Source organism: Micropterus dolomieu, linkage group LG05 (assembly GCF_021292245.1).
Source record: "Micropterus dolomieu isolate WLL.071019.BEF.003 ecotype Adirondacks linkage group LG05, ASM2129224v1, whole genome shotgun sequence".
Classification (NCBI taxonomy): Eukaryota; Metazoa; Chordata; class Actinopteri; order Centrarchiformes; family Centrarchidae; genus Micropterus; species Micropterus dolomieu.
In genome coordinates, this window is record NC_060154.1 from 30,302,083 (window position 1) to 30,329,778 (window position 27,696).

General features: G+C 40.1%; 1 protein-coding gene across 1 annotated transcript in view; it reads right to left on the bottom strand.

Moving 5' to 3' along the window:
* Positions 1 to 6,346: 6,346 nt before the first annotated feature.
* The window catches only part of nlgn1 (neuroligin 1), a 342,294-nt gene continuing 320,944 nt past the window's right edge, over positions 6,347 to 27,696 (bottom strand). The window contains exons 5-11 of the mRNA XM_046048614.1: positions 15,541 to 15,753; positions 13,476 to 13,742; positions 13,030 to 13,391; positions 11,375 to 11,535; positions 8,490 to 8,646; positions 7,992 to 8,069; positions 6,347 to 7,105 (exon numbers count right to left, since the gene is read on the bottom strand). Of these exons, the coding sequence (XP_045904570.1) occupies positions 6,509 to 7,105; positions 7,992 to 8,069; positions 8,490 to 8,646; positions 11,375 to 11,535; positions 13,030 to 13,391; positions 13,476 to 13,742; positions 15,541 to 15,753 (1,835 nt within the window). The 3' untranslated portion in view covers positions 6,347 to 6,508. The remainder of the gene's footprint in view (positions 7,106 to 7,991; positions 8,070 to 8,489; positions 8,647 to 11,374; positions 11,536 to 13,029; positions 13,392 to 13,475; positions 13,743 to 15,540; positions 15,754 to 27,696) is intronic.

A 27,696-nucleotide genomic window follows, 5' to 3' on the forward strand; every position in this document is an offset into this window, starting at 1 on the left:
GGGGGGGGGGGGGGGGGGGGGGGGGGGGGGGGGGGGGGGGGGTGTATGTTTATGTTTTTATGGGCCATTGAACTTAAACAAAAGGTATACCCTTCTCCTCAGATAAAAAGTCATAAGGTTCCCTGTTAAAAGTGCCGCAGCATATAAACAGTATAAAAGTTGCAATTAAATATGAGCTTCTTTTATATTTTATTTGCTTGTTTAACTATCCAGTCATGGTTTATTGTTATTAGTTCTTAGTTTAAAGGCCTAATGTTCCTTTTATCAAAGGGTAGGTACCCCTCCTTTAAAACGAGCTTTTAAAATAATTTAAGCAAGCTGGGTTTCAGTGGAGAGTTTTAGTGTCCCATGACAGTGTAAAGGCTAATCCAAGTTTTCCATTTTGACAAGAATAAAGTCCTGGGGAAACCATGCATACTTGGTGAACACTTGCTTATGGCAGCCCCAAAACCAATCGCCACCTTTCCCAGTTCATTCTTTCATGGGCAAGTGCAGCTTTTGCCCTCTGATTTTTGTGTATATATTTAGTCTTTCATGAATAATTCAGGTGGATGGGTTTTAAACTATGAAATATATATCATATTTTAAGACCTCTGTTTATAGTGGCAATTTGACCAAGTCAGTGTTTCCATCCACAATGCATGAGCTTCTGGTTATACATGTACAGTGTAAACATGAGTGTTAATTGCTATTGCCTTGAATAAGAATAATATGAGATCTTGAAATCAAAGACATGTTTGTGAACGACAATATTGCTCATCTGCTCTTACCTTTCAGGAAGGGTTAAAATCGGTTATATGATATGGAATACTTCTTTCAATTTTAGTTTACTCATCAGAAACTGGTGATAGCCCTAGTCTGTTAAGTCCTAGCCCTTACTCGAAAGCATATGTTTTAATTTAAGTGTGAGCTGAGGTTTTTACAATGCAAGCAACATCAACATTAAAGGTACCCTGTGGAGTTTTTGACCACTAGTGGTTCTGCTGAGAAATGGTTTGATGTGAAAGTTGTTGGCATCTTTTGCTCTACCAGCACGTGCATACAAATGCAAAAGTTCGTCAAGAGCATGGGGGTGGCGTGACCTACAATTGCAGGCGCCAGAAATGCATACAGACAGTTGGGGAAGGCAATGCACAATAATGTACCAACTATACAAGAATAGGAGGGAAAAGAGGGAAAGCTGAAGAAAACAATGGAAGTTTCCAAACATTCACATAGAAAAGCTTTTCAAATGTTTTATGAGGTAGGGAATGCATTTGATATGTTTGTTAGGCCATAGCAAAGTAACTTTTTTTGTAGGAAACATTGGTTAAACAAAATAATGAAAACTTCACAGAGCACCTTCAATATCCAGCTGATAGCCACATGTATTTATGTGTTAACATGAAGACAGAAACAGCTAACCACTAATCTAGTAATCCAGCTGACACGTTAACTTGTTAGCACAAAACTAGTAAGTGTTAATGGTGAAAAGGCTGAAATAAGTCTTCCAATATGGCTGCCAGAGAGCAATGAGTAATGTCGTATGTAGTATCTGTATTTATGTGAGTTTGTTAAGTAGGGCACTGTGCTATGACTCTGGTAGCCTGTTATGCAGTTTATCAGCTGACATGCTATTGATCACCTTTTTTTTTTGCAGTCAGCCACTATTAATGGCTAGCAAGTGCTTCGGTCTCTGTGCTGGGTCTTCCCTCTACGGTCAGTGAGTGGCTCCTTCCAGTCCTTCCTTTTTGAGGTACTGTGTATTTGAAATCTTTTTCACACATTCTCAATCACCAGGGACACAGCGGCTTGCTAGTGCTTCAATCAGTCATGCTAAGGTCTACAGTAGCTGCCTCTCAATTTGTGCAGCTAGCTCATGATTTCATCAATCTCTGTCTGTCCTGCTTATGTAAGTTTCAGTGATATTAGTGAAGTTAAGCTGTCATTAGGTTTCTCAAGCAACGCAGCTAATGCTTCTCTTCAGGGGGGTGAAGGTCATCCTATGCTTTTACTTTCAGAAGTTTCACTAATTATACTGTTTTAAATTGCTTCGATTGCCAAGCTTCTCCTCTGTCAGTTGTTAGGCACGATAAAGCTATTTAATGCATTTCCTCACTTATATAACCCTTGATTTCATGAGTCATTGCAGCACCTTCTCGTCCGTCTGTCTAGTTTTACATCCTTAAGCAAGCTGGCAGGACTGCTTGTTCTGTATGAGAAATCTAGGACTGTTCTATATTTATGTACTCACCACACAAGGTAAATCTTAGCAATTGCCACTAAGTTCAAAACAGCTTCTACCAATTTCCATTTTTATTTTCAAATATGTCAGGTACTGACCAGCGCTTTTCTCACGCTACAGTTGGCTTGCATTTATCACCTATCATAATCATGGCAAGTTATTAATTAGCATTCATCCTCAGCTGTCAGCTACTTAGCATGGTCCTGTAATTGCTTGACTATTTACCCATCAGTGCAATTACATGTTTAATTCAACGGGTGGCCCTTTCTTTACCCCTGTGTCATTTCTCTGGAGAGAAGTGCCTGAAATGGGCAGGTGCTGACTAATGTTCTATCCCAGTCCCTGTGATATTTATATGTAATATGTCCCTTTTTACCAGCAGCATGTAACAGAATTTAGGAATTTAGAGCCAATTGTATTTTTCACAACAACACAATAATGTCTACATACCCATATTGTGTGGCCTGACAAGACCTGACCAGTTGTATTTCATTTTTCTTTTAAAGGCTACTGCAATCTGGCAAAAGGTTTATGGGTGCCTTATAATGTAAAATGACAAAAACGCAGGTATGCTGTGACCCAGAATATTCTTTGTCAAATGGATTTCGCATGAATCCAAGTGAAATGCCAACGCCAAATGTGATGGTAAGCAGGTAGATTGTGGCTCATGCTCGGATCAGACTACACACTGCCTTTTGAGATGTCAGACTACAGCTAAGTGATATGGTGGACTACACATAGCAGCCTGACCAATCATAGCTTGCGGTATTTCATGACTTGCACGACATACATAGGCCAGCAACAAATGTTTACATATTTTAACATCTATGATTGAAAGTGAACCTGGTAACATTCATTGTTACTCTGTGGTTTGTCTTTTTCTTTTGTAGTTGGTAGAAAGACAGTGAGTGTTTGGGTGCACAGCATACATATGTGTGCAAAGGGTGACAATTCACCAACATTCATGAATCTGAAATAATTATCCTTACCCGAGGGTGATTAAAAATGGTAACGGGTTTACTGAAATGAACACATCATAGAAGTTGTCAAATAAGGTGAGAGAAGGCAGAAAATGACATGCTAGCCTTTTTGTTGCAATGTCAAGAAGTATGCCAGAGTTAGTCTGCAAGTCTGAGTCTGGGTTGGGCCATAACTGGCCTGATGATACGCAGTCTGATCCCAGCAAGGCTGACAGTTACACCATTGTTGTATATTTTAAAATAACAACTAAGACCTTCTTGCTCATTACTTTGTCTTGCATGGAAGGGATTTTTGCTGTTATCAAAATGTTCTCAACACCAATATCAGCATTTAATTTTCTTCCAAAGTTCACCTCCACATCTTGTGAAATGTATTTCAACCATTTGCTTGGGTTACAAAACACAAGGTCATGTAGGTTTTTTTATATGGGTATAATAAATCTTGAGTCCAAGTGCAGGCAATCAGGTTGTTAGTCTATATACAATATCTTGAGTAGATACCAAAACACTTGGAAAGCCCAGGCCTAATTACTTAGCCCATGGATGTGTGTGTGTGGGTGTTAGCACACACATGCTCATTTGCATATGTTTGTGTGTGTGTCTGCAATCAGAAACGGGCAAGCAGAGTGCTAGGTTGTGGCCTGTCGATACAATGCCAACAGACCTACAGGATGGATTTTCCCCAGATCATGAAATTCACACTTTTGTCTGGCCCATGTGTGATAATAGCCTTGGAATCTGTCTTTTGTTTAAACCCCAGATCAAACCCTGGCAGTTCATTTCATCCAGAGAAACAATCTGGAGCAAACAGATGTAATTAGTTTATTCAATTTAAATCTTATTCCAAAAAGCAATACTCCCTATGACAGACTAGATTTTATCCCCCCATCCAACTTATCTGCTGCAGTGTTATATGGGGTAACAGTAGTCTGCACTCATTATTTTGAATGACTGCACAGTGCCTGTGAGCGAGCCAAAAGGGGCAGGATGTATTCTCACAACAGAGGCCTCCACACATCTACACTTTAGTGAAGGGAAAACAGGGAGACAAGCGTTTCAGCTTACCAAGTAGCATCTCTGCGCCAGCATACAGATCTTATATGAGCACAATAGGCTTGCCATCCAGGGTATTCCTCTCTCTGTCTGTTTTGAAGATCACCAATTTACCCCGGCACTGACTCTTAAGCGACTGGATCCGACTGCAGTCTGCTTTGCTGTGTAACACATTCCTACTCCGGTGGCTAACATTGTTAGCTGCTGAGGCTTCACTGACCTAAAGATGTTAGCGATGGCAGACAGCCTTGCAGGAGACGGTAAACTGAAGGTGGTGTGGATGCGAGGGGAAACCGTTTTGCTAAACAGCGCAACCTGTCAGCTCAGTAGAAAAGATGAGCCAGTAGAGAATCTTTAGTAGAAAAAGACTGGGGCCAAAAAAAAAAAAGTAGGAGCTCTTTAAAGTGAGGTAAAGAGGGTAGTCTGTGGGTCTCAGCTGTTATGGGAGGCCTTTCTTCTTTCTTCCCATAACACAATGTGCCTCACAAAATGGTCAACCTTGGCTAAAGATGACAACTAGATGAATAATGCGTCATGGGAATTGACCTAGACTCATCCTGGCCCCTCCTCTCATCCACCTGCTGTGCATGTCCACCCAATGTAATCTGTCTGTGCTTGGCCTTTGACTTGTGTTAGTCACGTACAGGCATTCATATTAAAACAGCTCTATAGAACCTGGCTAGAAAAGAAAAGCTACATAGCCCAGAGATTCACTCTTCCACCATATTTTTCACTTTCACCCTTCATTTTTTTCATACCAATGGACATCCACGGTCAGTCAACGCACCCTTCAGTTAAAGAAAAGAAAAATGGGCGATGGAATAAACAGTGCAGGTAATTACTTCTATACGGTAAAGTGGTCCAATAGGTAGAATAACAAAGAACATTGATCTCAACTGAAGGTACAATGAGTTTGATTGATACAGTGTAATGTGATTTAACCACTATCAAAAAGTAGTACCAACACACAGAGTACAAAACTAGTCCTTATATGCCCAGCTCCACTCAAGCTATATTATGTTATGCAAGAAAGTTTTATCATATCCCCAGCCCCTCCCTTTTCTGTTCCCAAATTTGAGCCCACAACATCCACAACCTGGAACTGCATTTCCCATGGTCCTGCAAGGGTGTGTGTTTTCCTGTAATCCAATCAGGAAATCCATCTGAAATTGCCCCAATGCAAGGGAGAGGATGAAAATTATTCTTAATAATGACATAATCAGCAGAGCAGCCATCAAGCAGATAAATTGTCATGCGCATCGTGCTAAAATATCCAATTATCCTTTGTCCCCCAGCTCTCTGTGTTGAAGTTGGAACTGCCAGAAAGCCAGTAGGTGGATCCTCACTTCCCACTGGTTTAGTCTTGCTGGCAGGTTTGCAGTATAGATGCCCCCCAAGAGAAGAGGGCTTAAACAGCCTTGGTGCTTAGTGTACAGATCTAGATATGTAAATAGGTTCTATACAATAAAATTGTTCCCGATCCTCAAAAATAAATGGATGAAAAGTATTTGTGACATTTTTTTCCTCAAAATGGTTCCATTGTGCATACAGGGTTTCTTTTTTTTCCTTTAAGTTCAGTCCTTCGCTCTATTCAACAATTGTTTTTGTTTTATCTTACATAGCCTCCATTTATGAAGTTAACACATGCCTAAATAGGTTTGCGCCGCATCTACTCTGTGCCCCACAGTAATCTGCAGTGCCAAAGGAAAACAATATGTTTTCTTTCTTTTACAAAGTGCTCCCCTCTTCTCACCTCCGAGGCGTGTCTGATGCTCTGTTCTGCTCCCAGATAATACTGTCAAGTAGTCATTTGTCAAAAGATCCCGAAGGCCATATCTGTCGCTAGAAAGAAAAAGTAGTTTACTGTACCTTGTTTTGCTGCAATATTAGAACAAAAATAATAATAAAAAACATCCTCCTCTTTGTTTTAGCTTGTGAGGTTGTTTTTCCTTTAACTCATAATTTGTACTTTTTTCTTCTTGTCTTTTATTTTTCTACAAAAACATAATTATACTTTTTTTTCCTCAAGTCCAAACCCCCCAGAAAACCCTTTACTATATTCCCTCCGGTATTAACAGGGTGTCGACAATCCCAGTGTAATTCCATGGGTGTCTGGCGACTCCAGGCTGGCGTTTCAGCTCCTGACATATCTGTGTTTGTCAGCATGTCGGCCTTAAGTCTCTGCTACAGCAGTGGCGTTAGATTTTGCCTCAGCCATCAGAGTCCTGCCTGCGTGGGTACATCCACAGGGCTATACCCGGGTGGTGGAGTGTGAGTGCGGATGGGGCAGGGTGTTATTCTGCCCGCTGCTGGGGAAGGTGTTGAAAGAGTGGAGTGAGGTGAGCCCCCCCATGGTGCTGGGGATCATGGTTATGGTGTTTGGCGTCATGAGCGGGATGTCGTCCGGCGAGCGCCTCATGGCCAGAGTGTAGTCCGGCGGGCAGGCAGTCCTCAACACCATGTCGTGCGGGTGCAAGGAATCGCCCACTCCCCTGCAGTCCCGGTCCAGGTCAGAGTGCTGCTTCATCTGCAGGGACATGATCTCCTCCTCCTGAGTGTGAGCCAGGTCGTTAGCGGCGCTACGCTGGGGACTGCAGCGCCTGTGGACATCATGCCGGCGCTTGTCCTTCTTGTAGTAAAGTGCGGCAAAGGCCAGAATGTTGAGGAAGAGCAGGGAGGCTCCTACAGCGATGGTCACAGACAGTTCAGTAGAGTAGTCACGCTGGTCCACCAGGTGTGGCTGGTTGTGGCTGTCCTGGGTCTCGGTGGGGAATGGAGTCGGGTTGGGGCGCTTGGTCACCAGAACCTTTGTCTTCGGGGTGCGGTTGGTAGCCTCTGGAGGAGGGATCTGAAGACAGGAAGAACAATGGTCAGTAAATAATTGATTTGAATAGTTTGGTCACTAAGTGCTAGCCACTAGGCTATTGTGCCTAGTGGATCGCACTGGGGCCTCACAGCAAGAAGCATCCCCGCCTGTCTGTGTTAAGTTTGCATGTTCACCCCGTGTCTGCGTGGGTTTTCTCCGGGTGCTCCGGTTTCCCCCACCATCAAAAACATATTAACAGTGATTTAATTAAATTATTATCCAATAGTCCTTAAATCGTATTAAAACTTGCATTCCTTGATAATACAGTCACTCCTGAAAGTAGTTAGCAATACTGTAAATGTTGCTCTTTATTGTCTTGCACAGTCTCATACTGCACATGGGGGAGGTTCATCTATTCTGTTTTCAGTTGTAAAATCATTCTGACAGAGAGTAGGCTAAGATTTGGGTTTAGAATAGCATGGTTTGTTTCTTCCAGAAATCAATACACAACATTTTGCAATAATCTGAGCAGCCCAAAACTCAATTTAACTTAAAGCACTTTTTTATTAATTGAACACCTGATATGCTGTTAATGGGATTAGAATGACGAGTAGAAAAGCTGATGTAGATGACAATGTTTGGCTCATGATATGAGAAGATGTGACTTCCCTCCTTCAACATTCTGAAACAACACCACTGTGTGACTAAAAAGAAGCATTTGTTTGTATAATACATTAATATGCAACACGTCATATCATGTCAACCACAGAAGTAGGAGCTCACACTTGGGGGCAGGATTAGACAAGAGTTGGGTTAACAAACCATCTGAAAATTGCAATTTAAAACTCTGTTTTGCTTGGGTCTACTCCAAAACCTTTGGTAGCTATTTTTTAGAAGCAGGATGAGATATTGATGATTTAGTACCAACCTTGGTGGTGGTGGGGATGAGCTGGGTGACCTCGTTGAGGCTGTGCAGATGAGGAACCAGCTCCAACCACAAGTTGACCTGAGGAAAGGAGAGAAATTGTGAAGTGGGACACAAATTTAGGATGAGAATGTAATCATGTTGATAACTCGGATGCTAATATTTCAAATTAATCTCATTGATTCAGAACCTTTGCTTTGCTGAGGGCAATTGTTGGGCTTCTGTAAATAACACCACAGAGTACGGTCTAGACCTGCTCTTTTATGAAAAGTACTGTGAGATAACTGTTGTTGTGATTTGGCGCTATTTAAATCAAATTGAATTGAATTGAATTGAATTTGCATTACTTAAAATTAGGCAGGGGTATGCCACCGTGTTCTTGATTCTGGAAAATGTTATGAAACCCAAAGATAGCTGGTTTAGACAATCTTGCACATTGTACATTTAAACAGCCAGAACAACACCAAAACAGAAAGTGCATTCAGTAATATCTGACTGTACCTTGTTGGCACGGTAGTGCTCTTTGACCCTGGGCTTGAGGCCAATGTGTAGGTAAAGCTGGTCTTTCTGGTTGTAGCGTGTCCATGCCACTTCTTCAAAGCGATTGGGCTTGGTGTGGATGAACTTCGTGTCCTGGGGGACAGGCTGGTTTGGGTCCCTGACAAAAAGAGTAAAGGTTGAAATAATTCACAGAAAGGTGAGATCTGCTGATGGTTTTATGGCAGAACACAACACAAGTTCATTTGAAACGCAGAAGTAGTAGACACACTGCCTCCCATAGAAGATGCACTCCTCTCCAGGGCTATCAGTAATAGTTATGTCACCTTGTGGTTGTTTACTTTAGGGGACAGGAAGAACTAAACTTAAAGGTGGAGTGAACCTTTTGAGACACGACTGTCTGTTTATTAAAATTTTAATTTTGACCTAAGTATAGCATTTCCTTTAGGCTAATCAGTGTAATTAGGAAAATAATGGGATGCAGTGGTGAGATGCAGCCCCCAGGTTTCATCAAATATTAATCAACAGTTTCTGAGATATCACACCCGATAAAATCAAAAAAGGGTCAAAGGGGGTGTGATGGCTCACAGATGATTGGGTTTCAAATGATTCCGATTGAATGAAAAAGTCTTAAGATAGCTAGTAACCTCAGAGGCTTTCCTAATTTGAAGTTTTATTCAAATGCTAAAGAAAGTGCATGTCATAGTTTTTAAATTATGGATGTCTAGTTGGCAGTGAACTTATTTTATACATAAAAGAAGCCTCCAGCCAAGGAATATGTTTGAGTAAAGATGCAGTTCAAGCATGCTGATGATTTACAGAAAGCAAATGCTTCAGCAGTTGCTATAAAGCGAAAAAACAGCTAGCAATTATTTTAATCTCATGTACAATTCACTTTTGGTAAACATCAGAATTAATCCATAATAAGAAATAAATCAATAATAATACATAATTAACATAACACAAAAACGAACCACTCTCTAAAAGCAGGTCAGCAACCCCATATGAACACCCCATCTTATATTCAGTATATACAGAGAAGCTTACAGAGCACATTGCACGTGGGAGCCTGTGCTAAATAGACCCACTTACACTTAATCTGAGCAGAGCAGAGCCAGCCATGTGAGCTATGGAAGCCCATTCAGACCCACTGAGCGCCCCATTGTCTCAGAGCAGCATATGGAGCCAGCCAGACCTCATCAGGAACACGCTTAACCATTCAGATTGGTGGCATAAATCTCCCAGGTACCCGGCATTCCACGTCAATTTGAGGTTATATATGTAGATCATTAGTGCCTTTCTGTTCCCTTCAGGGCTATTGGGCAGTGCACAGAAAAAAGCCAATCCCCCCCCCCCATTATGCTCTCGAAAAACAATTAGGGCCATGACTATATGCTGAACGAATGGGGGAAAAAAGTATTTTAATTTTGTCCCATCGAGAATGTCAGTCTTCAGGCTACAGCCATTAATTAAGAATGTATTTGAAGATATGTAAAGGGTATCTGCATAGAATACCAATTACACTGTACAGTCCATAAAACACAATAGCACAATTCACTACTCCTGATCATCAAATGTTGGTTAATATTGTGGAAACACAATTACAATGAAATTATCAATTAGTTCATGGTCTTGTTATGGTAATGGCATGCTGATCAAGTGCTGTAAGAGCGATTGCAGAACAAATGCCTGCAAAAATGTTTCAATAACCCCATGGCTGACCTTTAATAGAACTCCTGTATATGAACGTGCCCAAGCTTGTTAACCAGGTTGCTCCATAAACAATGACTGGACAGATGATTTGGAGAATAGACATACAAATGGAATACTTTTATTAATTGGTTATAAATATTTTTCATAATTCCTCCTTTTCTGTGGCACAGCTTTTATCATTTTGATGGAAAGTGCTCTCTGTGGCTTTTTGTAAAAAATAAAAGGTAACTTTGAGTTCTACAAGAAGCTAGAATGTCATGAAATCTGTCAACAGAGGCTTCAAGTGGATATTGTTTTTTTTCTTTAACATCAGTGGCATAATCAATTTTGTGTGCTAATCTTGAGTTCATTGAATGCATTTACATGTACCTAAGTAGCAGGTAACTCAAAATAAATATGGTTACTCTGTTAAAATTGACATTGGGCACAGGGTAATATCAGCCTAATACCACCATATTTGTATTAACTTTTAAGTTAAACTTTACATTTCTTTCAGAATACATCATTATATTTGTAATTGCAGATTTGAATGTATCATAGTTAAACACAAAGTCATGACCTGACTGCCTCACACAGACTGCAGCCACAAAAATGACTGTAGAGTTGAGTCAAGTTCTCTGTCTGACAACCCAGTTACTTCAGTGCATGTACTGATTGATTGAAGTTGATGCTAGCCATTTTGCAATAGCATGAGAAAAAGAGGATAAAGCGAGCTAATGCACATTATCAAACAAAAAAAGTTTGGGTAGGAAATTTATTTCAGAAGACTTTTTTGTTAGATTTGTTGACATTCTCTTTACATCTCAACAGCACTCAATAAATCAAATGCTCTGAGACAAAATTGACAAGTACAAAGGCTGTGTAAAGAAAAACACAGAAAAAATTTCAGTGTAACTATTACAGACATCAATTCTGGCATGAAAGGGTTTAGCCATTATTTTCAGCACAATGAATGTACCCGACTGTAATAGCTGCAATCTAGAGCATGGGTGTTTAGTAAGTTTGAGTTGAAGGTACTTCATTAGGTGCACTTAATACATAAACTTAGTCTTTCAAACTAGTTTACAGTACATTTGAACTCAGTTAACACACTTTGTGTTAAGATGGCACTGCCCAAGACCATGGAGATAACATACAGTAGGTTTTATTGGCCCAAGATTGCAGTGTCACCATACCCTGTCTTGGCAAAGTTTGTCCAGTATGTCATGACCACGGCACTGAGCATCACGTCGTTCTTTGAGAAGTTGCAGGGGAACAGCTCTGTTGGTCCAATCATCGGTAGGCCAAACACATATGGGATCTCATCGCCATGTGCTGCGTCGGCCCACGGCGGTACCTAATGAGCAGCAGATGAACCAAATCAGATCACTATTATTACATTTATGTGATAGATTCAGGCATTCAAGGCATTATTTTTGCTGCTGACACACAGTTGATATTGTGATGATACACACAGACAGACAAGCTGGGAAAATACAATATTTTTTGAGAGAGAAAAGGGGAAATGAGATACATTTTCAATATTATTTTGCCTACCATATCTGGCTCACTATTATGTGTATAACAGAGAGAGACAAGATGAGAAATATAGCGATGGTGCAGAAGGAAGAGGGTGGCTTTGAGCTGAATTTTAAACTTAGATGTCGGAAGTCCATGTTACTTGCTGTAGCCTGTTGAATTAAAAATATGCCAAAAGAAAATGTGGGATTGAATCACCAATCCTCACTTTCTTTTAGGACTGAGTAATTGGTCTGCATAGTTGTGTATAAACAAATATGCAGAAAGTAGTTATTCAACTAAAACTGGGAGTAGGAGTTAGGAAGCTTAAAACTAAAATAACAAAACATAGGCTACAAACTCAGACTGTTTTTGTGCAATGAAGTACTCTTTGTACTGTAAGGCAGTCTGACTTCACGTCACAAACCAATTAAGTAGCGTGCTCTAAAAGAATCTGAAGCAGATTCCAAATCTTGCTTTCCAAATCTGACACAAAGAAACCTATTCCAAAACTTTGCGTGGAGGCCACAACAGACATTTGAAATGGTCAGTAATAGTCTTGTTGGATTACAGTACAGTACTGGAAAACAGTACAATAGAAAATCAAGTTGCCTGTAATGATTTTATACATTTAAAGCCTCAAGCTGATGAAAATACAAATGCATATGGAGAGGCTGTGCAATTGCATTCATACAGTAGTCAATAGAAAGAAACAAATGGATGCAAAAACAGGCTAGTTTGCTCCAGATGTCATTTTGTTTTGCCCTAACCAATTAGTAGAAAGTGACGTTTTCATTCTATATTAGTCGACAAGAAAGGCCCAGTAGCAGTTGGTATGATATTTTTGATGGTGATTGAATAATAATTCTATAAGTTGACTTACAACAGCCTGTACAGCTGCAACAACCCCATCCACACACCATGTTTGTGCCAATTATTTACTGATGTAGCTAGGCAGACAGTTAGCTATATAGGAACATCATTGGATCATTCTTAATCCCACCAACAAAACTGACCAACTAAACCAGACCTATTTGAATTGCACAAATCAGAGATCTTGGTGGTGATTCAGAGATCTGGAACCAGATTGCTTTAAAGCACCTACAGAGTTGATGCAATATGAGTAACTGATATAAAATCCTACAATAACTGGTAGCACCTTTAATCATGAAACGGACTCTCTATAATCTCGTTGTTTGATCTCTGATTGTGTGGTTTTGTCACTGAAAGCTTTACAAAGGGAACAAAAAGCCAACAGAATTTTGTAACTTTCATCATATTATTGTCGATCCATAAACTAGATGTACCATTACCCAGAAATCCAAAGACACACCTGTTCCGTTTGACAGTGGTGGTAGAAGGCATAGAAGTATGTCGGTGATCCAAAGCTGGAGTGCAGGTCTGCTGTAGCGACAGCTGGTGCCACCCACTGGTGATCAGTGAAAAGGGCCAGCAGTGTCTTTCGGCGAGTCTCTGGGTTGTGCCTGTCAGCCCAGTCAGTGTACATGAACTTGATGGTTTCTCGGAGGATGTCTTTACCCTCTGGATAACCATAGAGGTCATCCACAAAGCTGGACACAGCGTAGTCAAAGTCGTTAGCCTGAACACCGTTTTCGTTGTCCACGATAAGCTCGACGAACTTAAGGCCCTCGCCCTGGTTTACTCCCAGCATAATATCATAGTTGAGGAACTCACCTTGAAAGAGAAGGTGCAGGTGGTTATTAAAACGTAAAGGGTAAGGATGTTGGTAATTTCTGACTCTTAAGAATGAATTGGTACCTTGCTCCATGAGTATCTGAGGATCATCAGGGATAACATCTCCATCAATAACAGGTCCGAAGGCGATGTGGTAGCGGGCTGGCTGGATGTCTTGATCCACCAGCTCCTTGTAGTGTTTTCTCTGAAGGCACACCACAAGCTCAACAGTGTCCTCCAGGTTACAGCCCACCTTTCGGGCAAGCATCCGGGCATACTTGGCTGGCTGAAAACTGACGGCCCAGCTGGAAAGAGCAGTGCCACTCTGGGCAATGGCTCTCTGGAACAGGCCTGGAGACAAATACAGCAGAGGGGCAAGGACAAAAGAAGGAAATGAATGCGAGCTCGAATAACAGACATATAAAAAGAACAGACATATAATTTTAGACCATCAAAATCAAGGCTGGAAAGTGAGGTGAAGTAAAGTTTAGGGGCTAAAATGCACTGCCTTTAAAGGCAAGGTACCAGAAATACATGTCTTACCAAGATGAAATAAATGAGGGCTACTAATCATGCCAATATTTTTTGGTTAAAAGGTAAGACTGGTGATATTCTATATTCTGTAAACTCATCAATGAGCCGCACACAGCCACTGTAGTTAATTTACAGTCAGTTCCACAGACACAGCCTGCAAAGCGAGTGTCACATGACAGATGGAGACAGCCGAAGTTGAAGTAGGCTAGTCTTCGGTAGCCTTACTAGCTTCTGTAGTTGTAAGAAGGTGATCAGTAATAAGGCTCACAACACATCTGTCATCAATAAAACTTCAGAACTTCAGAAAAGTAAAAAAAAATATTGTGGTAAAGGTTGTTCATCAACCTGCTTGCATATTTTCTTTCTTCTTTCACCTCTATTTACTTTTGAAAATGCAGTACCATATCACTGTAACATTTTCAGATGTCAAAATCTAGTTATGAGAGAAACAAACTAAACTTTTAGTGAAGTCCACATCCCTCCAACATATGAAATTATACCTTTCACGAATATTTATGCATATAAGTTAATCAAAATTTGAAAAACACATTTAAGTGACGTTGCTTGTGTTTCTGTTCCCTTAAAATAAGCCGTTTAGATCTACAGAGATAAAGGGTCCTCTTCCATGGAGTTCCCCCTGTTGCACTGCCTTGTCTCTACAGTAGCCCAGAATGGACAAACCAAAAAGTGGCTCTAGAGAGGTTCTTTCATGTTTTTTCACTGTAGGTTCTCTTACGCGCTTTGAAAGGGGAGGGTGAGGTGAGAGGTATTCGGTTGGTTGCAACCCCACTGCTAGATGCCACTAAATCCTACACACTGCTCCTGTGAATTCTTTAATGTGTGGGTCTGTATATACTTCTGTCAGCTCTGTCTAGAATGTCTACGTAGCAAAATATCAAATAATAATTAATGCCCAGGTCATAAAGATTTCACTAACAGTAACCACTTCAGACTAAAATGTGCCAACACTTGTTTTTCATTTTTATAAAAACTCAATTAAATAACATGTCAAACCCACAGCCTATGGTCTACAAGAAAACATTGTAATAATAGGTCACACAGCCAGTAAACATGCTACAGTGTTATTCTGCTAGCAGCAATTCTAATCATGTTAATCATGAGATCCTCACCTTGCAGGTCCTAGTGGTCCCTATATACTCTTCCCTAAATACTATATACTATAATAGAGCACATTTATTATAATCTGCAACTAAGAATAGTGCCCCAAAAAAGTGATGCTTGCTAAATTCAGCTGATTTAGGAAATTACTGAAGACAAGTCAAAATCATTGCTTACTCAAAGGAGACCATCATCATTTCTTTCTTGCAGTATGTGTATCAACCGACATTTTAATTTACTGCTCTTTGGGGGTGCAAAAATACAGCATCCAACTGAGCATGGTCTACAGAAGGGTTGTGTTTAGAACATATGAGACTCCATTCAAGACAAAACTAATGCATAATAAATAATGCATCTGCAAAACTAAACTGTAACTGTGTTGCATTTCCTCTGTGGCGAGCGCTCACACGGTCACACACTACTGACATGTCCATAAAGTTATGCATACATACTCAAATTTACATGCGGATCTTCCCCGGTGACTAGTGATTTTTACCTTTGGTGGAGTTGCTCCAGCGGTTGCCCTCAGAGTAGTGAGACAGCGTGAGCAGGTTGACACAGGAAGCTCCGGCGCCTGAGCCAAACACAGTGATACGTAACGGGTCGCCGCCGAAGGCTGCAATGTTCTCACTGGTCCAGCGCAGAGCCTGGATCTGGTCCAACAAACCGTAATTCCCTTTGGCTGCCTGGTCACCTGTACTCAGGAACCCTGCACAAGAGAACAAAGGACAGAGAAGACATTAGTATTCTCCTTCTTTGTATTATCATTAGTGACTTAAGCAGAAGGGTTCAGTTGGAATAATATTACTTACTTAACCCACTAACAACTGACATACAATAATACAACTATTAAAAATGTCTTTTAATGGCAAGAGGTATTCCCTCATTTTAAAAAGTCTATCCATTAAATATTACATATGCTATTTGGTTTCCTGATTTTCATCATTGAAAGAAAGAGAGGTTGTAATAGTATAACCAAAAACTGCTCAAATGAATCATTGCCACAGGGATTCCTTTTGAGAAATAGGAAAACGATGTCTTTGTTCAGTAAGAAGCCCTACACGAGTTAGCATGGATACCATTTCAAAGCAAATAAATGATTGATTTGAGACAAAATATACAAGTAAGGTACAAAACAACAGCTTTATAAGCAAACTCTTAAATAAATGAAATAGTTGTTAGTGAAAAAGTGACAAACAGGAGGACAGGACAGAAGTCATATAAGTCATATAAAAAACTGCTGTAATAGACAAGGTGACAATCCGATGGGGAAGAAAAGAAAAGCTAACACCAACATGACTTGAAATGGATCTTAGAGTAGATTAAAACGTACATACATGTGTGACATTTTTTAAAGAACTTTAGTTTTTCTCATAATAGGAAAAGTCTTTACATTCAGAGATTTGCAGTTAATTACCCTGCATAAAATGAAAAGTGAAGACCACCAGGGACACAACTATTTTCTTTTCTTTTTGATCTCCTTGATTAAAATAAAATAAACAAAAATCTACTTTTGGACCATCTGAGCATAACTGCCAGTAGATAACAAGGCATATTTCTCAGTAGTATAAGGAAACCCAACAAGCCTGGCTGTTTAATAATTTGCTGCAATAAAGCAAGAGTTATTACCCTGCAGAGCCACTTGAAGAGTGGATACACTAAATATAACACAGACAGACTCATTTTGGAGAGAGGCATATCTAAATCTACTATCCAGCCCTAAATAGAGCTTACAGTGAGATAATGAGTCATGTGAGTCATGATAACAGCTCTTTGTTTGCTCAGCGTAACATGGATTTGTTTTCTCAAAGCAAAGAATTTTTTTAAGTACTTTAGAAAATGAATAACTTTCAAAATCCTTACAATTGGCCTGAACAAACCGTTTTTGTTTTCAGAGCCAAAGATTCTTCAATGACCAGTTTAAGCCATACTTTTCCCAACTCTGCAACTAACTATCACATAAACTAAATCAATGCCATTTATTATTACAATCCACCCTGAATAAAACTCAGTTTCAAATTAAGGTATTTTATGCTTCTGATAAAGGTCGGAGTGTATAACAGAAGTGGTCTCAAAATGTAACCGAAAGTGCAACATACAATACATGGGCCACATCATCAGTGACAGGGACATGGACAGGACATAATTGCTGAGATCTGGGAACACAACCAACGCGTTCTCACTCCTAAGCCATCGCACAGGGACGCTAGGTCAAGACCCTTTGTCTAAGTTGTAATAAACAACAGAAATGTCTTAGTAAGTAGGTGGTTGGGGTGTATGGGTGGGCTTAACAAGGTCTAAACAAAAAAAAGGAAGGGACCGCCACCCAGGAGATTTGTGTTTGTTTCCCGTGTAAAACAAAAATTCAACACTGATTGTTTTACATATTAGTAAGTAAATTAGTAACCAACAATCGTAAGTTACGTAAGTAAGGTTAGTAACGTTAGTAACGTTACTTAAGTTACATGAGTTAAGTAAGGTAGATATTTCAACCCAAACCACAATGTTTTTATAAAACCTAACCAACTAGTTTTGGTGCCTAAACCTAATCAAACTGCGACATTTAGGTAATAATTTTACTGTTCATCTTAGTTTCCTCATTCAAACAAGTCTGGAAAGCCTGTGTGTTACTATTATCACCAATAGGACCTGAACTACAAAAAAAAGTCCCAAGTTGTAATAAACAGGAATAAACATAGTAATGCAAGTAATGCAACATAGAAATTCAATAAGTAATCATTTTTAGGGCTGATAATACATTAGCAAACATTACATTAAGTCCTTAAGAGGGCCTATATAGCCACAGAAAACCAACTTGCTTTACAGCAAAACCCCTTCCTCTCCCTCCCAGCATCATCTTTAGCCACACCTCTATCTACCGCATAGCATACCCACAGGAGAGCTCTGGTCTTTTAGAGCAATTTCATGTCCAACAACCCCCCCCACCACCTCCCTCTCCCTCTGATTTTCATGTTAAAAGCTGCTTCACCTGATGCAGGTGTTTAGGGAGTCCCGCACGCACATCAACACCACCCATGGACTTCGCCACTCCACTCCACATTTCCTCCCATCCTGTTTTATGTTTTTTATTCTCACCATCGTCCCATTCTGTGGCTAAATGGAGTGCTTATTACCCAGTGTCAGTCAACACTACAGTTCCTTTTTCACAGGGATTCATTCAGGCCACATGTACAGGGACATCTGCAGTAATGCCTCTGAGGAGGTATGTGCGCCTGTAATAGACTGCAGAAAGGAATAATGTCATACCTGCGCTGTTAATGAATACTGTGGACTAGTCCATATATTTTAGGTGAAAACAGTATATACTGTAAATTCCTCAGCATTAAAATCAAACCCAGTTATGTCCGCAACACTAATTCCAACCCCTTCAACATTGCGGTTCCTTGGTTCACTGCTAAGCTACTGTCAGTAAAACTCAACCCATACCTGCAGGACAGGGAGAGAATATGCCATTTTGGCTGCTTGAAGTGAAATTGTTCAGTGGCACTGAAAGCAGCAAGTGAATGAAAACAACAAAAAGAAAATGCACAGTAGAACTCCCTGCATCAGAATGGTGAGTATGACGTGACTTTGAGTTACACTGATGGAATTAGTGCTATGGACATTTACACTATCCTGAATGTATCAAGACAACAAGTAAATGTGGAGGAAGTGTTTGCATTGAAAATTAAAACCGGAGCAGACAAAAGAAATGTCTTAAGTATAGTTTCAAATAAAGCCCTGGTATCTATAGTTGAAGTAAATAAAGACCTCCATTGGAGAATTTACAGTGATATACATTATCATCCAGAATGTGTCATTTAAATCAGTTCAGATTAAGGCCTCCCATTGTGCCACCACATGTATCAAATATAAAATGAATATGTGATTGATCAAGCTGCATAATATCCTTCATATCAGAGGCAGACAGACTAAACCAGGTATGATTTTTAGCGGTGACTGAGGACGGCAATGTCAGTCACTCGGCCCACCACATCTACACTGTAATATCTACAACTACTGGATGGACTGCTATGATATTTGGTACAGATGTCAATGTTCCCTAGTTACAACATGAATTTTAGTCACTTGCATAACCCCTTCGCCTTTCATCTTGTTCAATCGTTTATGACTAAATACTGCAAAAGTAATGATAATCCCGACAAGTCTCTGCTGCACTTTCTGCAAGAAAACGTTTCAGTATGCTGATATTCTAAACTAAGACATTGAGCACTGTAAACATTACACCTGCTCTCACATAAGCGTGTTACACTTCTCTTTGTAAGCATATTTGCATGGTAATGTAAGTTTTTAGCTGAAGGCACTGTTGTGTCTAAACATAGCCTCACAGAGCAGCTAGCATAGCTGCAGGCTCTTAGCGTTGCTAATAAAAAGCCAATATTGTCCCCATATGTAGGACTAACCTATTATGTGTAAAAGATTCATATAAACTTGCAGTGTATGGTGAGCCATAATGAGTGTATGCTAAACCCATTCTACATACATTTTTCATTACAATAGCGGCAGAAGTTCTTAGGCATTTCTATTGCATTTTACACAATCACTGATAGGAGATGTATTCATGCAAGATACAAGTTACCCGTGACTCGATAATGTCTTACAAAGTGCTCTGAAGGGTACTAAATATTAAGTATATAACTGCTGAAATGTTTTTTTTGGAAAAGTGATGACAGACCTATATAGGATATATAAGATACACACATACACGCAAAAAGGTTTGTTAATATATTCTGTCGTGATGCCATCAGTTCACAAGTAGCATCCTGCTGCACTCTCCCTCTCTCGCTCACACATACACATTTGCTTCACACATATCCACCGCTGAAAGCTCGCAAACATGGACTGCCTCAGACAGTTCATGTACAGACTCCCCCGCGTATACAGTACATTTGCATCAACATTCTCCCACCAACAACCGCAGGAAGGCGAGTTCCTCCGCTGACTGTTTAATTGAGTTCAATCCTTTTCTATTCCCATTCCACTGGCTTATTTATTTATTTGTGTGTTTCTTGATCAAAGCCTAATCTTGTGGAAGCAACAGCAGCCATCTACAAGAAAGATTTTAATTGATTCAATTTAGCTGCAATGCAGGGATGGCCTGGCAATCACAAAGCGCGAGGCAGGAAGAATGATTAGTACGGCAACAGTGGTGGGTCAGCGGTGCAGGGCTCTCCCTCCCTCACACGCGCACACACACGCACACACACACACACACACACACACACACACACACACACAAGGGTACTTGTGCTAATGCAGACACGTGATACGAGAGCCACTAATGTGCATACACAGATGTGGATGCAAAGAAAACACAAGCATGTTTGATGTGGACTATTTGAGTTACCGCTGATTATTTTTCATGCACATTCCTTAACCCTCAATCTTTTTTAAATCTAGTTTAGTCTTCTGATCTTAACACTAAAACTGCTGTTTCCTAAACCAACAAATCAATGACATACTGCACTAACACAATGGTCACAGTTTGGATAATTCTGTCATCTTCTATATCCTTGCGAGGACACTCAGTCCTTACATGAAACAAATGGATGGACACAGGTGTATAAGGCAGCACAGCAGCAGTGGCTGCAGGTTGGAATTGCTTAACAAAAGAGAAACAGCAGAACTGACTTGCACTCACATACAGTCCATGGCTACTGCTCTTAGCCTTGGTAATGCAGCACTATATAATAGATTGGTTACAGTTTTAGTGTTGCTTGGTTTGTAACAGTGAGTAGATGTGGTAGGGAAGCTGCTCTGGGTGATAAGATATTGCCTCAGACTAACATCCCATTGAAGCACTTTACCTGGGCCTCTGATATACTGATATGTAATATCAAATGCATTCATGTTTTTGTTGGCACCATAACGAAGGCCACCGCATAATGGTACAGTACAAACACAGACATTTTATACTTTCATCTTTTCATAGTTATGATTATTATGAGTGTCATCCTAGGCAGGTGACAAAACAAGCTAATAAAAGCAAAGAGTGGGCTTTTGTGATGCTACATAGTATATAATGTGTCAGGCAGACCTGAATGAGGACTGGAGCTGTGGTATAACATAAACAGAGACGACAAGCAGACGATTGGGATGAGGGTTGACAAAGTGAAGGAAAGCAAAGGAGAGGGAAAAACACTTGACTGCAGTAAGATTTAGCTAGTGAGCTTGTGCATACACGTCAATGTACTTTCTTGTATAATACAATGGTATGTTGTTTTATGTTTTGCTTTCTTTCTTATTTCGCAATGTAAACAACTGATTTGCATTTGAATGACAAGACTTATGTGACATGAAAAGTTCTATCTCTACAAAACATTAATTTGTAGAGCAGTTTTTTATTATGAAATTCAGAAAAGAAAAGAAAAAATAGACAACAATTAAAGTCAAGTATAAAGTAAAACACTTGATTATCAACTTTCACGGCATGAACTATAATATCTGAACATGTCACTTCAGTATCCTCAGCGGTGAATGACATTCACAGTGAGGTTAAAAGTCTTTGGCGACGTGCTGTAAATGATGAGATTTATCAGTCTTTCAGACCATATGAGATCATATACTCCATTTTCCTCCCGTGTAGGATAGACCAGATGTGTCTAACGTTGGCTTAAAAACACCGTCCAGGATCACTAAGACTGTGTTTCAGTTGCCCGACCTCTAAGCTCGCTGGAATGACAATATTAAGGTGAACCCTGATCCAGGAATCCAACTTTTATCCCCACTATCTCTGTTGAACCAGAGGGAGAACGCTAGGTGAAAAGAAAGATTTTTTTTTATACTTCTTTCTCTGCACACATTTATTTTTCACAGTTATGGTCTGTATACCATAATCCTCTCTCTGTTCTCTCTCTCCTCCATCTGTCCTTTAGATTTTTGATGTCAAGAAAGACAGAATAAGAAAGAACAGTGGAGGAACAAGGGAAGCAGGTAAAGTGCAGGTGTGGCTTATTACAGTCAGTGAAATAAAAAGAAAGTGCAGAATTCAGGAAGCTAAATGAAAGGGAAGTGAGAGTGGAGGATAAAGAAGGACTAGTGTAGCTCAATAAACAAGTCAGGTGATAATTCTGTGTAGGTTCATCACTTTTACATGTCACACTTTTATACATTGTCATGATAAAAATATTGATTAGAGCTGCTTTAATATGTCCTAAGGTTTCAGGACTTGCAAGAAACAGCTTTAAATAAAAATGGTCAAAATGGAGGCTGAGGTATCCTGATTTTCTGTCCTAATATGAGCCTAGATCCAAAAACTCTCTCCACCCCTGGTGAAAATCCACGGCCCAAATTTGTAATGTTAAAAATGTGTCATCTCCAAACTAAATTTTTTCTCAGACACAGTTCCACCAAAAGCTACAGAAGACACTATACAACTGTTGAACTGTTGTCACAGGCTGATGTAAGTAAACTGATCTCAATGACTGGAATAGTATAATTATTTGTTCGCACAGATTAGTTTGACTTTTTTCCCCAATGACACCTGCTGTAAACTGTAAACTGTAAAGATATAAACAAATAATAATGACAAGTATTGATCGGCTAGAAGGAATTTCCAGTAGCACAATGACTGCTTCATATATGTTTAATAAAAAAGATCATATGCTCACACCACAACCTCAAAATCTACAGTACGCTCCTCCCACTCTTCCCTGCCCTACAGGCTGTGGTTGTCTGCTTAAAACAAATGGTGCAAAAGCAGCTCCAAATATTTACAGTGTCTCAGCAGCGCTCCATCTATATCTGCTCCCTGCATACAACAACGCCGAAGACAACTGCACGCCGAGGGCAACCAGCTGGGGAATATGCTGATGGGGCACAAAGCATTTCTCACTGGAAATAATGAATATGGAGCTACAGGATATTCAATCATTCAACCTTTATTTAGACAGCACTGGGGACAAACACAGAGCAAGTTCTCCTTTTCAGGTGTGCCCTGTTTGTATGGTGTTTGGTGTACAAGAACAGAAGTTACACTGACATATTGCAACACATAATTGAAAGCCTTTATCTTTTAACTGTCTCCAAACTGAGAAAAACAGCTGTGACTTAATGCTTGATTGTACAAACAGTTGCATTGCACTTTTGGCCACACCCCAATAAATCATGTCACAACCGGTGTACTGTTTTTTAACACCTTGATATGTCATCATCATGTTAGTCTAGGTACAATAAATAGTATTGTGAAAAAATTCTCTCCACTGATAACATTAAAATATGATGTTTTGTAAGCTACAAATACACAATATTATGCCAGGATCATTGTAAAGCATAAAGGGAAATAGTAAGGAACAAGGCTGCAACTGATTTTACATTCTTTGGCACATGCTGTGGTTACAGTAGATCAAATAAATTTTATCACTGAGGTCAGTGTACTTTGTTAGGAGAAGAAGCAATGAAATGGGAACAAAAGGAGTAAAAGATCGCTTGAGATGACGGAGGCAAACATTATCAAGTTAATCCACCATAAAGCTGTTGATGACACTTGGGTGTAGCAGAACAGGTGAAAACACAACATTGACATAGTATCACCTTACAAACCTGTTACGGCTAAACAGTTGCCTTTTTACACATCCAGCAGACATGGAGAAGAAGTCCAGTATTAATTATACTTTTTTAGCTGTGCTTTACTCTTCACCAACTTCAAAGAAAAAATAATAAACTGGCAGTTTAGCTGCTAAACGCTCCATTCAAAGAATTTCCCCTCGGGGATCAATAAAGTATTTCTGATTCTGATTCTGATTGTGTTCACCCACTAGTTGCTAAGTTTTTCAAGTTGCTGTTTGGTGGTGCTGGGTGTACAGTGGGTTTAAAAGTGCTTCTTGGTTGTAAAATAGCTGCAGGAAATGAGGTCGATAAGAACCGAGTTTGATGGGCAATGAGTTGAAAGATGCTAAAACACTCAATACAGTTGAGGAGAAATACAGTTGTGTTGATAATTCTGTGTGGGTTTATCACCATAAGTAACCAATTTTACATTATACATGCTTATTGTTTAAGCAACATTATGTAATATTTTTGTTTAAATGAAAGCCGTTTTGGTAGTTACACTGACTTGTAGTAAGAATAATGTCTGTCATTGCCACTCTGCTATGGCACTATGTGCTAAATCGCACAAAAAAACTAATCTTGCATAATGTTGCTTTAACATAAAAAACGTTGATTTTTTCAGCTTTAAAAGCCAGATATTGCCCAGTTGGTGAAGACCAAATACAGCTAAAGTAGAGTAAGTATTGGACGAAACCAATCCTAGTAACACAATTCCAAAGTAATGCTAATTTAGCTATTTGATAGATTTGAATTAAATTGCATTACATTTACATCAAACAACTTATGAGGGGATATATGTCAGTGTTGTGTTTATGGCTAGTTTTTCTATCCCCAAGTGACCAAAGGTGGTCTGTTATTGCAGGTTTAAATTATCTAACCACAAGAGAGATGACAATAGCACCCCTCACCTCTGACCTAAGACAAATAAACACTAATTAACTATATGGGCAAAGGACAAATGACAATTCCCAGAGACTTCCCTATAAATGTGTCTAGAGGGCTGTCACAAAGACACACATGCAAACACCGAAAAGATAAAATGTCTGAGTCATTTTACCTTTGCAATCCACTAACTAATTCAGTTACAAAGATAGCTGCTGTGCGTGCGCGTGTGTTTGGTAGTGTCCACATTTGCATTTAAAAGGCATAACTTATCTTCAGTAAGTAAACCGACGCCACAGAAGTTAAACGTCCATTTAAATAACACAACCAGAGAAAGAGAGAGACAGATAAGGCCCCAGCACACACCTACAGAGAGTGGGAAGTGTGTGTGTGTGCGTGTGTGTGTGTGTGTGTGTGTGTGTCAGTGTGTGTTGAGGGTATTTACTAAACCAGATCTTCATCATCAACTGTCATTATAATCTTTGCAGCAGACAGTAGGCAAAGAAATAAACTGGTGGCAGGGTGGTGATGAGGAACTCATCAGGAATAAATGAATAATACAGAATTTGTAAAGATAGAAAAGATCAAACTGAAGCTAAATCAAAACTCTGTTCCTCCATTCTACTTACCGGCTGTTAAAACGCACACAGAAGGTGCTGGTTAACTCAGCATGGGACAGGCTGTAAGTCAGAGCTATCTATTACAGTAAATATTTTATGGTAAATGCTGAATGGACTCCCCTCTCTGCCAGGCACCAGCTAATATTTCAAACACCAATATGTAGCAACACCTGAGTGTTTAAACACAGCTATCTCTCTTTCTCCACCTATTCATCCGTCCATTCATTCACCCATCCATCACCTTCTGTCTTACTCAACATTCATCTGCCATCTCCACTCCCTTGTCTATCAAGTCTACTCTCCTCTTCCTCTCTATTTCCTCCCTCCCTCCCTCCTGGTGCAAATCAAATTAAGCTGTCAACTTCAAAAATTAAATGATCCGCCATTCATATTTCTTGTTCTGCACAAACACAAACATGTGTTAATTTGTGTCACTGCCCTAACAGATTTGCCTGTTAGGGCAAGCTGGTATAGATTACCTCCTTCTGCCGTGTTGAAGGCGTGAGGGAGTAGGGAGATTTTCTCTGCGTGGGTGTGGGTGTGATTAAAGGCTATTCCAGCCTTGTGGAGTGAATGCATAATAGCCTGTAATTAACAAAGTGTAAAAAAAAATGATTAGGCCTTGACTGCCGCAATATTATGTAAGTAAGTATATTTGTGTGTTTAATCCAGAATCCATTGAAAATGACCCTAGAGTTGAAACTTGCTTGAAATGGATAATCCATTACAGTGAACATCATGTTTTTTTTTTTTTTTACTATTGTCAAATTTAGATTTCAAAGTAATATATTTATCCGTGTCTTGCCAGTGAATGATAAAACAACAACAAGTAGTCTATGCAATAAAAAGGTCTACTTCCCAGCTGGACCGGTATGAAAACCTTATGTACATTATGCCTTACATTCTCTTTCTTACTTGAGTATTTAAAGATAACCTGGCTTCTCCTTGATCTACTGTGGCTTGGACTATACCTCATTTGTATGGCACTTTGGCTCTTTGGACAAAATTGGCTGTTAAATAAATACATGTAGATGTAGAGGGCTGTACTGTTTATGTCCTTGATGTGAACAACTTTTTGGTTGCCAGGTTGCACTGATTAGATAGGGTGGTGTCTGAAAAAAAACTGTCTGTTCTGACAGCTTTACCCATCTGTCAAAGCAAAAGGCTTTATTGTTGATTTTTTTGGTATAATTACTTTGAGTGTTGGGAAAATTACAAATGCCTCCTCTGGAGACACAATAACTGAGATAAGATGGCATACAGCCCTCTAAACATGGCAGGTGTTAAATATGGGTAACAGAGGTAATTACAGGTTGAACTGAAACCACTCACAATGAATTATCATACACAAAAAATTGTGACTTAGAAAGTTATAAAGTCAGACACGTGTAATGGACAAGTTTTCAACTTTCTACAGGTTGGTTTTCATATTGAGCTAAAAGGAATAGAAGGGCATCCTTGCACAGTCAGCACCTGGGGTGCTGCTTGTTGAGGTGTACTTCTGTGCTGTCCTTTAGTCCAGCCACTTCTTAATGTCAGCCACTTCTATTTGTCTGTGGTACATGCCTTGCAGCGGCTTGTCTCTCCATGAAGGGTCTTCCCTGTCCTCACCCTCGGGTTTCTGCTGCCTAAGGTATTCACTAAGCCCTTCATCTTTGGGCCATCTTCCTGATGTACTCTTGGATCTTTGTCGTATCATCCTGGACAGTGTTCTTGACACTCACTTGCCCTCTGCCTCCCTCGCTATGCTTGGTGTACAGTCTCAGGGTGCTGGATTTTAGGTGAAACCCTCCATGCATTGTGAGGAGCTTTCTTGTCTTAATGTCAGATGTCTCCTCCTTGGGCCAGTTTATTATACCAGCGGGGTATCTGATGACTGGCAGGGCGTATGTGTTGATGGCTCGGATCTTGTTTTTCCCATTCAGCTGACTTTTCAGGACCTGCCTTACTCTCTGTAGGTATTTGGCTGTGTGCTGCCTCCTCATGGTTTCTGTTAGCCTGCGGCACCCCAAGGTATTTGTAATTGTCCTGAACATATGCAATGTGGCCTTCTGGTAGTCCCCTCGGTTCTGATCATCTTCCCTCTTTTTGATACCATGCGACCACACTTGTCCAGTCCGAACGACATTCCACCGTTGTTGCTGTAGATCCTGGTAGTGTGGATCAGTGAGTTGATGTCTCGCTCATTTCTGGCATACAGCTTGATGTCAACCATGTAGAGGAGGTGACTGATGGTTGTTCCACTTCGGAACCGGTATCCGTAGACTGTCTTTGTGATGATCTGGCTGAGGGGGTTCAGGCCTATGCAGAACAGCAGCGGGGATAGTGCATCACCTTGGTATATGCTGCACTTGATGGTGACTTGTGCAATTGGCCTTGAGTTGGCTTCCAGACTTGTTTTCCATAACCCCATTGAGTTCTTGATGAAGGTCCTGTTGTGTCCTGTTGATCTTGTACATTTCCAAGCATTCCAGTATCCATGTATGTGACTGCTCTATCAACCAGTAGCTGGTGCTTGGCTCCCCTGGTTTTACTACCCATTCCCTTCTGGGTCCTGTCCATGTATTGAGCCATGTGCC